The 14,219-nt window shown below is 35.5% G+C and overlaps 1 protein-coding gene across 3 annotated transcripts in view; it reads left to right on the top strand.

Annotated features, from left to right (window-relative positions):
* Window positions 1-14,219, top strand: part of NR6A1 (nuclear receptor subfamily 6 group A member 1) — a 246,719-nt gene that overhangs the window by 40,961 nt on the left and 191,539 nt on the right. For all 3 annotated transcript variants that reach the window (XM_051979625.1, XM_051979623.1, XM_051979626.1), the window contains exon 2: window positions 10,071-10,112. In XM_051979625.1, the coding sequence (XP_051835585.1) occupies window positions 10,071-10,112 (42 nt within the window). The remainder of the gene's footprint in view (window positions 1-10,070; window positions 10,113-14,219) is intronic.

Genomic DNA, 14,219 nt, shown 5'->3' with positions numbered 1-14,219 from the left:
AAAATCCCTTAATCTCATGGTCCTAAAGGACCTTTCAGCCCCCACATTATATGATTTTGAACTTCTTTTCCAGGAGTAATTAATTCTAGTATAGATGGACTGACCAACTCTTGAAAGAGCAAACAGAAGGATTATGGTTTTTGTATTTATCTTATAACCTCCTTAATCTTCTCTGTTTGTTTTATAACCTTCTTAACCTCCTCTTCCCACCTTCTCCAGGTAGTGAAATTCTTTACCTAAGCTGCTCTCTGCAACAAAGGCTTTCTCTCTCTAGGAGGCAAATGACTGAGTTACTTTGTCTCTTGTGCTAGTCAGAGATGATTTTGCATGTGTATATAAGTTGGCCCTAGGGAGTTTACTGCAAAATTCTTACTGTTCCTAGATATTCTGCTTAAAAGTCATTCTGGTGCTTTGCTTTTGTTATTCCACTATTTTTGTTTTGAGGATGATTCAGAACCCTGCAAAACTGGTCTTAATGGAGAAGGTCTAGTACAACTTTTTTTATGAATTTTTGAAAGCTGATCCTTGGCTATAACTGGCTATGGAGATTGTTGTGGGTCTGAAAGGCAAAAAATAAAAAAGGGAGGAGGAGTGTGTGTCAACCATAACATTGTAGGAACAGAGGCACATGGACCAAATAAATAACTTGTTAACAGTTAGGCATCTTTCAGATCTCACTGAACTATATCATTCAATGATATTATAGGGTCTTACTCCAGCTCCAACACTGGATGATTGTTTGACCAAGTTTAGTGATTTCAGGTAATTTAATTCTCTGGACCTTAGTTGTTTTCATTTGTAGATAAGGGGATTACATGTTAAACGCACAGATCTAACTTCTAGTTTTAGGATTATGTCATTTCCTTCCTCAAAAATATTTAGTGTTTTTTTTTATAGTTACAAAACTATAAATCCCTTAGCCTAGCATTCAGAATCTCTCCACAGTTTGGGTCCAAATTGCCTTTTAAGTCATATTTTAGGCTACTTTATGCACTCTTCTCCATTCCAGCCAAATTGGATTGTTGTTGTTGCCTATCCATTTTATCATATCATTTTCGACCTTCCTGATTTTTTTCATTTTTGGAGTTTGGAACACATTCCTTCCTCAATCAATGATAATTAAGTGTCTTTTATGACCCCAGGTATCATGCTAGGTGGTTTAGATACAAAGACAAGTGTGAATGCCTAACCTTTAAGAAGTTTACATTTTCTTAAGGAAGACAAATACATAAATATGTACAAAACAGATAAAATAATATTTTAGAAAAAGATGTATTGAAAATCCTTTTCATCATGCAGTATCTAGTTTAGTCTTCCTGAGACCTCCAGTCCTTTTCCCCAAAAGTAATGTTTTCCAATGTTGCAGTTGAACTTTGTCTCTTTGATTACTGTCCTATCCACCTTTGAAACATAGTTATTTGTGTACATATAATGAACTTAGGTCTACAAGTTTTCTTGACCCTTGTTTTATCCATTTTGCTTTGTGGTCTCTATCACTTAACCCATCAGTATTGTAGGCAAAAGAAGTTGTAGTTATAGAGAAATTGATGGATAGTTTCTCTATTTCCCCCCTTTATTTAATTTTAGAAGATTTGTGCTCATGTTCAACCTTCCCAACCTGAGGAAGAGATCATTTAGCCGCTTTGTAGTTAGTATTTCAATATGTGTGGAAATACACATTTATTAAATATTTTAAAATACTAAATAATAACATTTATTAAACAGTCAGAATTTATTAAATTTTTACTATGTTCAGGGAGCGCTTGCTAAGCACTGGAGATACTAATAAGAACAAAAAGAAAAACAAGGAATCTTATTTGGGAAGTCTATTCTTAAAACTGTTGAGGATGAGTGGATGGGGGAGGTGGGAGGAATAACAAGTTGCCTACCCTGGGGCTTACTGGAGAATAAAGGCGGTGGGGGTGAAGGGAGTGTCGGGGATAAAGGGGGGGGGGGTGATAAGAGAGAATTTAGTTTGCCTAGGGACTTCCTTAAAATGGAGATTCCTGTGGAGGAACCGATCAATCAGAAGAAGGGGCTCCCGAGGATTTTCCTGGTTGGAAAGATTGCTTAGTGTGGCAGGGAAAGAAGGCTGTAGGAACTGGAGGTGGGAGTCCTTAAGAGGAATGAAAAGGAGTAATTTCTTAGACTTCTCCCTTTGGAAAGACTCAGTTTAGACAGAGAATAGAGAACAATCAGAAGCAGGGTCCCAGATATACAAAATGTTATCTCTTGAAGGAACCAAAATGTATTATCTGAAAAAGACCTAAGTTTACGCAAAAGGACATTTAAAGATTGTTTATGAGGTCCACTATTCAGGTGAAACTTGAGGCTAGAAAAGCAAAGCAACTTGTTGTGGTTATGCAATGACTTAATGAATGAACTGGGCCCAGTTGAATTGATTGATTTGTTTAAACTGCCTCCCAAGAGAACCTAATAAAATCCTCAATACAAAAATAGAAATAAAAAATATCAGGGTAATTTTTTCAGTCAGTTCTTTAGGGTAGATAATAAGAATTATCTGAGCAACTATGCTTTTTTGTCTTGAGATATTGGCTTAAGAGGGACATGGCACTCCATAAAATCTATTATAGGAAAATATTAAACTGTAATACTACAATCACTACAACTAATCAATCCTAGGAACAGGCCCCCTTGACTGTTATTTTTTGCCTAGTGGATTAAGAAGTGTGTGGCTGAGGTAAATTGATTTAACAAAAGATTCCAGTTTGAAATTTGAATTGCAGTTAAATTAAATGACTACTGGCTCCCTGCCCTTCCCCTATCACCAGAGAGTGCTCTGTATTCAAGAACTTGTGAATGCTGAAGTGTATTAGGACTTAGCCTGATGTAATGAAAATCACAATGGAGTTGAAAACATTTAATAAGATCTGATTGCCATTCCTTGCTCCTCTGCTTTCTAGCTGTTTGTGCTCAGATTTTTGGGACACATCAGATTTTTTTTTCCCTGAGCTTTATCTGGTCAATAGGATATTTGGATTAAGGGCCTCTAAGGACCTGTCATTTGAAAATACCTGAGAAGTTAACTGCTATTATTTGTATGAACTTTATAGTTCTAGGACAACTTTAGCCCCCATGGGACTGGGGGGTGGGGGGGACCTTTGCTAGTTGAGTGGGAGAAGGGGGAATCATTTGCTGTGGTGAAGCCTGATACTGTGTGTGTAGAGTGCCCTAAAGGAATGAGATGACCTTTGTTCCATTTTCTTTCTTGGATGACTTTGGGCAAGCCACTTAACTGGTCCTCAATTTCCTTATTTCTTAAGTAAAGGAATTAGATTAGGAGATCTCTAAAATTTTAGTTTCTTTTTGATCCTAAGGTAGTTTCCATTTCTGACAGTTTATAAAAATTTTTGTGAGTGGTTATTATATTTCAAAAGTTACATATGATCCAGGGCAGAAGATGTATATGGTTTATCTGTATTTCTTTTTAACAGAATGATCAACCAGAATATTCTAAAGTAATAACATTGTTTCTCAGATTATTTCATATTTTGACTTGATGACTTAGAATCATTTTCCAGGATCCTTGTGATGATGAGGTATTAGGGGAAGTCTTACAAGATTTTTCTTTCTACTGTCAATAAATAAATTATGATTTTGGCTCTTTTTTTTGGCTGAGGCAATTGGGGTTGAGTGACTTGCCCAGGGTCACACAGCTAGACTATGTTAAGTGTCTGAGACCAGATTTGAACTCAGGTCCTCCTGACTTCAGGGCTGGTGCTTTATCTACTTTACCACCTAGTTGCCCCTGGCTTTTTTTTTTTTTTTTTTTTTTAATTAAATCTACCCTTCCAAACATCACCTCTCAATAAGACACAATAATTACCTAAGTTTTGACAGTTTTTAGGCAGTTTAATAGTCATTTTTATATTGAAGTTCTGTCTGCCTGTGGTTTTGTTCAAGAAAAGTTAGATTATGGTATATTGCATTTGGTCTACTGTTGTAAGCATGTAAGCTTGTTGATGTAATTATTTGTGAGAATCTCCTTCGATTCTCTTGAATTCTTGACAGTAAGCATGGAACTGAAAGGAAGATGGAATACCAAAAAAAACCAAACAAACCCTAAAAAAGATGAACCTAAACTGGTTTCAAAAATCCCAGAGTATGCTCAGTAAAAGGAAGTATTTATTTATTTATGCATATCATGGGCTGTTAATATATGGGACGCTTTACCTTTATATATAAAGTAATTCAAGAAAAACTTAGCTAACTTTTTGGATATCAAGTCACAGGGAAATAGCAATTTAATTCAGCAAGCATTTTTTAAGAGACTGAGTGCTATTCTAGGTGGTGGGGATACAAAGACAAATAGAACAGTCCCTGCCTTCATGGCCAATCTTTGGAAGAGCCTTGTCATAGTCATGACATTTCAGATCAGATTACGTATGATCAATTTAATTTTGACAAATATTTGTTAAATACTATGAACAGGGAGAGATAGGTGCTATTATTATTACCATTTTATAGTTGAGGAAAGTAAGACAGACATGTGTGACGACCACCCAGGACACCCCAGAATCAGCCAGAGTCAGGATAAGTAAAAGTCCTTAGTCTTTATTCTTGGTCTTTAGATGCAGGATTGAACAGGATGGAAGCAGAATCTTGGCAACTGCCTTCTTCTTCCTCGACTGCCTCCTTCTTCCTCTACCGCAAAGAGTGACTCTGGCTCATCTTACTACACCACCTAGTCCCTCCTACAATCCTCTGTACAGCAATCATTGAGCCAGCACAGGATAGTGGGAAGGACCATTTCCCAAGCATATGCCCATAGAGTATTGTCCAATCAGTAATTAGCCCCAAGTGTTTGAACCGACCTCAGTGCAACGACTCAAGAGTTTCAGCCCTCTACAGACATATTTAGTAACTTACTCTATGTCACACAGCTAGTGTTTCAGTCTGGATATAGTGCTAGTGCTTTAGGAGTGCTTCTTCCCTTAGTAGGAGGAAAAGATGACTTTTTTTTTCAATCTTCAAAACTTTTTTCAATTAATAAAAATTTATTTCTCTGCTTCTCACCTTCTCTCTCCCTCTTCCCCATAGAAAAAGTAAAACAAATGAAATCATTTTCAGAAACATGTATAGTTAAGGAAAACAATTTCACTCATTGGCCATGTTCAAAACTGAAGGTCTCATTTTGTATCTTCCATCTTGAGTCTTTCATCTCTATTAAGAGACAAGTACCACACATCAGTTCTCTGCGGTCATGTTTGGTTATGCACCGATCAATTTTCTTAAGTGTTTTAAAGTTGTTGGTCTTTATAGTACTGTGTTATTATATAAATTGTTCTCCTGGTTCTGATTGCTTCATATAAATTTTCCCAGTTTTCTTTGAAAACCATCCTTTTTGCCATTTCTTATAATATTCTAATATTCAAATATAATCATGATGTGATCTATTCTGCTACTCTTTAATTGATGTGTGCTTCCTTAGTTTCTAGTTCTTTGCCACTGTAAAAGAGCTGCTACACACATTTATTATGTCTATTGGTCCTTTTCCTCTTAGAATCTATTCGATGTATAGGTTTAGTAGTGGTATTGCTGGGTTAAAAGATAGATACTTTTGATCATAATTCCAAATTGATTCTCAGCATGGTTGGACCATCTTCACAATTCAATTCAATAAACATCAAGTGCCCACTATGTGCCAGGGTCACATATATACTAAGTACAATATATACAAAAAGAGGAAAAAGACAGTTCCTCTCCTTAAGAAGTTAGAATCTATTGGAGACAACATGCAACTACTATATAGAAAAAGTAAGTTATATATGGGATAAATGAAAAATAGTTGAGAGAAAAAGGCACTGGACTTAAAGAGGGGTCAGGAAAAACTTCCTATAGAAAATAGAATTTTTCAATTCCAGGGAGTTAAGTTGTCAGAACAGAGGAGAGGAGAGTATTTTAGGCATGGAGAGATGGAGTATTTTGTTCATGGAACTACCAGGAGGCCTGTGTCACTAGATAGAAGGATACATATTGGGGAGACAAAGATTTAAGAAGATTGGAAAAATAGGAGTGGGATAGGATATGAAGCTTTTTGCATGCCAAACAGAACATTTTGCATTTTCTCCTGGAGGCAATAGGGAGCCACTGGAGTTTATTGAATATGTGTATGTGGGGAAAGGGTAGTAGGACAGTGCAGTGGTAGTGATATCAGAACTGGGTTTTAGGAAAATCATTTTAGTGACTGAATGGAGAATAGATTAGAGTTGGGAAAGACCTGAGGCAGATAGATTCACCAATAAACAGTTGCAGTAATCAAGATGATAGATGATGGGGACCTGCCTTGGAATGGTGGTAGTGTCAGAGGAGAGAAGGGGACATACACAAGAGATATTTGAAGGATAAAACCAACAGACCTGGGCAGCAGCATGGAATTGAGGGGGTGAGAGATAGTGAGAAGCCCAAGATAACTCCTATGTTGTGAGCTTGAGGGTTGCCATCTAATAAGGAAAGGAGGAGAAGAGGAGTGGACATCTATCTGGACATGTCTGAAAGGTAGTTGGAAATGTGAGACTGTAGTTAGAGAGAGACCAGAGTAAGGAAGGAAAAAATGTTCTCATCAGCGTAAAGATAGGAATTAAATCCATGAAAGCTGATGAGATTGCAAAGTGAAAAAATAGAGAGAATAGAGGAAACCCAGGATAGAACCCTGAAGGATACAAGTGGTTAGAAGTTGTAACCTGAAGGTGGTTTCAGCAATCAGATAGGTAGCAGAACTGGAAAAGAGAGTGGTCCTGAAAACCTACAGAAATGAATATCAAGATGAAGAGAAGGGTCAACTGCCTAAAGCTGCAGAGAGGTCAAGAATGAAGATAGAAAAAGGTCATCCGATTCAGCAACTAAGAGATCATTAGTAATTTTGGAGAAAGCTGTTTTTGGGGAATAATAAAATCAGAAGCCAGACTATAGAGGGCTAAGAAGAGAGTGAGAGGAGAGAAAGTGGAAGCATCTCTTATATATGGCCTTATTAAAGGATTTAGCTACAAAGAACAAAAGAGTTATAAGATAAGAATTAACAGGGGTGGAAGGATTAAGTGAGCATTTTTCCCCACAGTGGCAGAGATAGGGGCATGTTTGTATCAGTAAGGAATGAGCCAATAGATTCTCCAATAGTATGGTTGTTATCCTGAAGTCTCTTCAATATTTAGTATTTTCTTCTTTGGTCTTTTTTGTCAATCTACTTAAGTTATGAGATGGAAGCTAAGTGTGTCTCTCTATCTATCCACCCACCCATATATCGGAATGAAGAGAGATTCTTACTGCAAAGAATTTTCCCTTTTGGTTAATTGTTTCTCTTCTCATTTAAGCTGCATTGATTTTATTTGTACAAAATCTTTTAATTTTTATGTAATCAAAATTGCCTGTTTTTATTTTCTGGGATCCTCTCTATTCTTTGTTTGGTCATGACATCTTCACCATAAATCCAGCAGGTAATATCCACTATATTTCTTCAATTTGTCTATATTGCCAACTTTTGTTTTAAGTCGTGTATACATTTGAAGTTTATCTTGTTAATTGTTGTAGTTGTTGATCTATCCCTAATTTCTTCTAAACTGCTTTTCAAGTTCCTCAGCAGTTTTTGTCTAATAGTGAGTCACTTACTCCAGTAGTAGGCGTCTTTGGATTTATTGAACATTAGATGACTAGATTAGTTTACTTCTGTATATCATATTCTCACTCTTTTCCACTCATTGACCTCTCTTTTTTTAATCAGTGCCAAATCATTTTTATGATTATTGCTTTGTAGTGTAGTTTGAAATCTGGTTAAGCCAGTACTGTTAAAAGATTCTTGACTTTTTGTTTCTCCAAATGAATTATGTTATATGTATACATGTGTATACACATGTATATATAGGCACACATCCATATGCATCCACACAGCTAGGTGGCACATTTGCCAGAGTGTTGGGCCTGCAATCAGAAGGCTAATCTCCTCGAATTCAAATCTAGCTTCAGATACTTACTAGATGACTCTGAGCAAGTTATTTAACCCTGTTTGCCTCAGTTTCCTCATCTGTAAAGTGAGCTGAAGAAGGACATGACAAACCACTCCATTTTCCTTGCCAAGAAAATCCCAAATTGGGTCACAAAGAGTTGGGACTACTGAAAACAACTAATGGACAATGACAACAATATATAATGTTAATCCTTGGTAGTTTGATATGGCACTAAATTAATTGGTTCAGATATTATCATTTTTATTGTATTTACTTGGCCCTATCCATGAGCAATTAATATACCTCTACTTAGGTGAGATTGCTTTCAAATGAGATGGGGCAGAAGATCAAGAAAGGCTCCAGAAATGTTCATCATAGCTTATATGTTATCTGATTCCTAGGTCATGCAGACTTGTGGATAATATTAAGTCCAACATGTAGTATATCCAGATACATGATAATTTCAGAAGGGGAAAAGGCATTATTAACTTGTATCTAAGTCAAATTCAGCCTCTTATAGAAAATAGAAGTTGAGCTGAGCTTTGGAGAAAGTTGCAGCATTCTAGATAGCCTGATGGCCTTGATTCTCTTTCTGCTTTGATATGGTATGCATCTTGTATTTGGTATACGACACATGTTCTTCAACACCTCTGTTATCATTCTGAATGCTATACTTAATGTAAGAAATATTACTTGGTCTATTTCTTTCTCTAAAATGGGATGATTTGAATAATTTATTTCCTCTTCTGTTAACCTGAGCAATCTACATTTTTGTAGGTATTCCTCCATTTCATTTAGATTATCAAATTTATTGACATATAATTGGGTAAAATAACTCCCAATTATTGCTCTAATTTCCTCTTCATTAGTGGCAACTGAGTATGGATCACAACATAGCATTTTCATTTATTTTATTATTTGCTTGAATTTTATTTTCTTTCTCATTTTTTTTTACCTTTTTGATCTGATTTTTCTTGTGCAAGATAATTGTATAAATAGGTATGCCTATATTGTATTCATATGTGTGTATATATGTCATGTTTAACATATTAGATTACGGGGTAGGGCAGGAGGAAGGGGGGAATTGGAACACAAGGTTTTACAAGGATCAATGGTGAAAAATTATTCTTGCATATGTTTTGAAAATAAAAAGCTTCAATAAAATTTTTTAAAGAAAGAAAGAAAGGAACTAAAACAGTCTATATTATAGTGAAAATGCACTGGCTGAGAGATCAGAAGTCCTAGTTTTGACTTTGTCTCTTGACTGTGTGATCGTGACTAAATCATTTTGCCTCTCTAGTAGTAGGTTCATCATCTGAAAAACGAAGTAGTTGAAGCTGCTAGTCTTCAGGGCTAAGATCAAGAATATATTGGAACCACTTTACATTGACTCAGGAGAGCCAACAGTTAAATCTTCAATGGGAGGACTCATAGTACTACATATAGAGCTTGATTTATTGGTTTATTGATCATTTAGGACTAAATATGAGGGGCAGAATGCTAATAACAAGAAATATTGCTTATAAAGTAATAATAGTTCATGCTTATCAAGTCAGCAAGCATTTAAGTACCTACTATGTGCTGGGCACCGTGCTTAGTATTGAGATACAAAGATAGGCAAAAATAGTCCCTGTGTTCAAGAAGCTCATACTAATGGAACAGTCAAAACTACGTATAAGTAATATATATGTAGGACAAACTGATGATAGTCTTAAAGGAAAGACCCTTTATATTAAGGGGTTACAGGGAAAAGCTTCTTGGGGAAGGTAAAAATTTCATCTGAGACTTGAGAGGCCAGGGCAGTTGGCAGCGATGAGGAGGGAGAAAATTTTACAGATAGAAGTACTGAGCTTCATGGAAGTGATATAACACTCCCCAAGTCACATAACTAATGCAGTTTAGAAACCAGAATTCCAAATGTCATCTTCTTTTACCAAGGCTAGTGTCCTTTCTATTCTATCTTTTAGGATAGATTGGTCTTGGTGAAACATGAGCAGCTTTGAATGGACTGCTGACATTCATTATGTTTGTTGGTGACTAAATATTTTGTTTGCTAAGTTAGACGTAACTCACAAATCATAGTGTTTTTCTTTTTTTTATTTTTCCTAGGATTCTGTCAGGATGACTCGGTTGAACATGACCCAGCAAATAGTAAGTCCATTCATCATTGGTGTGGGTGTGGGTGTGTGTGTGTGGGGGTGGGTGGGTGTGAGAGAGAGAGAGATTGAGATTGATTGATTAGAGAAAATATGTTTTTTTGTATTTATATATAAATCTGCATTTGTGTGTCAGGCTTTTCTCCCTCTCCCTCCCAATCCCCCAAGCTGGTTTAGGAAACCATATGTATTAGGAAACTTGCTAAAATATGTATTTGTTTTTTAAATTTTTTAAATTTTGTATCTTATTTTTCCCGTTACATGTAAAAACAATTTTTAACATTCGTTTTTAAAACTTTGAGTTCCAGATTTCTCTCCCTTTTTCCCTTCTCAATCCTTGCACCTCCTCCCTTTGAGAATGCAAGCAATGCAATATAGATGAAACATGTATAGACAAGGCATATGTTTTCAATTTGAAGCTAAATTAAGTTGTGAAAGGAGAAAGAATGCCTTGTTAATATTTGAAACATAGTATCTTAGGTCATACTCTCCCCATAGCTTATATCATAGAAGCTATGATATAATCTGTACATGAGGCAATAAATACTTTTATAATATTCCTGTATAGGAGTCACAGTTTGAAGTGAATTTTTCTTACCTTGACCTTGCTATATAAAATGTTATACTTCTTATTCTTTTCTACCCCTACCTCTTTAATTTCTCTTAGCAATACATATGTATAAATCAATGGTTTTGAGTTTGGTAATATGATGAAGCATTGTGTGCAATATCTTATGAAGTTCAATTGGTTTTGTTTGAGCCATTATTAAACAATTAATATCATGAGTCATGAAACATGACTTTTTTACGCCATCTCTTTTGACTCCTAAAGGTCATTTAAAATAAATTATTTCAAAATTTTCAAGAGTTGTCTGCCATTTTTGTTCATCAGAGAGAGTTTCAGCAAATAGGTCTTTGGAGAAACTGCTTGGTGTGCATGCATGTGTGTGTGTGTGTGTGTGTGCACACTAATGTGTGAATTAAATTAGAAATGTCAAGGAGAATCATTAACTCTTTTTACAATTTAGAATATAGTCTCAAAATTGAAAGGCATATCAGAAATGAACTAATTTAACCTACTCTAAGACCAACTTTAACTTGAAGGTATCCATTATTGGGGAATTCATTCTATTTTTGGAAATTGTGGATTTTAAAGAGGTTTTTCCTTTTTTCAAGCCAAAATCTGTATCTTGGTTTTCAGGTCACTTTTAAAACTATGATTGAACCAAAATAGCTAATTGTCTACATATGTTTTGCAAATCCATTAAGATTTTTTTCCCCCTAAGCATATTGTATATTTATGTTATTCTGCGCTTTCCCAGGGGGAGATAACTTGCAGCAATAAGTAGAAGTTAAGGAAAGTAGATTTTGTTTTAGTGAGAGGAAGAACTTTTTAACAGCAAGCTATCAATGGACTGTGCTGCCTTAGGGAATAGTGATTTCAATATCCCTGTTTGTCTTTAGAAGAGGTAGCTTGACTCCAAATCTGAATTCAGTTGGAAGGGAACCCTTAGAGTCCATCTCTAGCTCAAGCTAGTTTCTTTCATCTAGCTTAAAAAAATGAAAGATGAAATATGTCCAACACAGTTTAGAATATTCTGGATATGGCTTGATAAGATTGGAACTAACTGCCCTGAGGGGTCATGGCCATATTATCTTTGTTAATATAACCTGAGACTGAATTAGCTTTTGGGAATGTCATATTATGCTACCCACACTGAGCTTGCAAAACAATAAAACCCTCAAGATATGCCTCCTCTACCTTGTACAGTTGATAATTTTTAAGCCAAATGTAATACTTTCCCTTTATGCCTATTATGTTTCATCCTGTTGTTATAATTGACTCAAAGCTCTAGCCTTCAAGATATTTTTGATCTTGACTGTTAGTCACATTGTTAGTTCTCACACGAGTTTTAGGTCACTGGCAAATATGGTAAATATGTTATATATTTCTTTGTCAGAGACGCTTGTAAGTTTTAAGACAACCATCACCACTACTACCACAGGGCCAAGTATAATTCTCTGAGACCTTTTCTCAAGATGACATCAAACCTGTAATGACTTCTCTCTAGGTCTAATCACAAAACCAGTTCTGAACTTTATTACCATAAAAGTCATCTCTCTCTCTCTTTTACATGAAAATAACACGAGAGACTTTGCCACATCGTTTGAATCTAGGTAAATTATAGCATTTGCTTCTACTGCCAGTCCAATAATCTGATCAAAAAGGGATGACTTATTCTTGAGATCATGCTGACATGATTAACTACTATTATTTTTTAGATGTTAAACAATCATCCCTTGAATACTAAAGAATATACATTTAAAGATTTGGCTAAGAATTAGTTTCAGTAAAGTCAACTTTTTCTGATCATCTATTGTTTTGTGCTAGGTAGACACAGAAATTGAAGTAAAGCTCACTGTCTTTGAGTTTGGCAGAGTCTATTCGAATTTCATTATTTCCACTCTTACCAGCCAGTTCTTTTGATGGTGAAAATTAGATCCAGAAGAGAAGTTTCTCTCATTTGTGATAATCTTTTGAAAGATGGAATTATCATTTAAGTGAGCCAGGAAATTATTAACTGAGAAAGCTCTAGCAGATGTCCACATAATTAAAGTCCTTCATTACTACTGTATCATGCCTGTGTGCAGCTCTGTGATCTGTTTCCTGAATTCCTCATTTGTTTGCTTCTTCTGTCTAGGTAGTTTGTAGTGTCTTGTGATAACAATGTTACTTCTGTTTCTGTCTTTCATCTTCATTCAAATGCTCTATACCATAAGTCCCATCTTAGGCTCCTGGATTTCTTTGGTGTAGCTTCTCAAATAGAGGTTGTCTCTTTCCTCTCTTCCCTTTCTCCCCTCCCCAATCTTTGAATTATCCTTTCAAAGAAATATTTTACATCTCATATTCTATATCCTATATCATAAAGTTTCAGTATTGTCTGTGGAATCATATGATTTCTTGCCTTAGGATCTGTGGTTTACCTTGCTTTTTTATGGCTTTATATATGGATTTGATACTGGGTTTCATTACTGGTTCCCTTCTTGGATTTCTGTCTTTTTCTGAAATCTATGCCTTTAGTGAGAATCAGTGAAGAAAGCAACCTTTTTTGTATGTTTATTGTTGAATGCTTTTCCCTTTTTTATCAATTTATTTATTTGGCAAACTTTGCCACCAAGTGATTTCAACTTCTGCTTTAACATAGGTCACTTTTGTTTTGCCCCTATTTTTTTGGTACCTATATTATTTTGATAGCCTATTATCTGATTCCTTTGTTTCTGTTTTCTACTGCATGGTATATTAGTATTGAACGGGGACTTTTCATCTTAAAGATGAGAAAACTTGAGGTCCAGAGAAGGAATGATTTATTGAGGGCCTGATTAGGAGGAACTCTATGTTGAACTTTGCTCCCATTTGGTCCCATATAGGACCAATGCTATTTTCATCACACTGGGAATATGATCTATTTTACTTTAACCTGGAATTGCTTAAGCATTTATTTTTGCTGTCCCTATCTTCTTTGCTTTTAGAATTTGTCCCAAATTGACAAACGACATTTAAAGGAAAGTGAAGGAGGAATAATAACGGGCTTTTTTTTCTAACACTTTAAAGTTTTCAACACATTTTATTTGCATTAGTTTGCTGGATCTTTTCAACTGCCCTTTGAAGTAAGTACTAGATAATATAGGTAGGTATTATCTCCCTCTTTTTATGGACAATAATAGTGAGGTTCAAAAAGATTAAGTGTCCAAAATCTCACAATGAGTTATTGGCAGAATTGGGATTTGAACCCATGTTTTTCTTAATTTCCAATCTAGCATGTTCCTCACTATACCATGTTGTTCTTTTTTGGCTCAGACTTTGCTAGGTGCTGCAAAGGAAACAAAAATAGCATTCTACAATGTCTTAGGGTTCAAAGAGTTTTTATATACCAGGTTAATGGAAAAGAATACTTCACCTCAGTTGCCTCACACTCTCAAACATCAGCTTATTGCATGAGACCTTGAGCAAGTCATTTATCTCTGGGCCTCAGTTTTTTAAATTACAAATTTAGAGTAGATGCTCTCAGAGGTTCTTCACGTTCTATATGTATAATCTTAC

Source organism: Antechinus flavipes, chromosome 2 (genome assembly GCF_016432865.1).
Source record: "Antechinus flavipes isolate AdamAnt ecotype Samford, QLD, Australia chromosome 2, AdamAnt_v2, whole genome shotgun sequence".
In the NCBI taxonomy this organism is placed as follows: Eukaryota; Metazoa; Chordata; class Mammalia; order Dasyuromorphia; family Dasyuridae; genus Antechinus; species Antechinus flavipes.
Note: the sequence above shows the minus strand (reverse complement) of the source record. Positions and strands in the feature narration are given on the sequence as shown.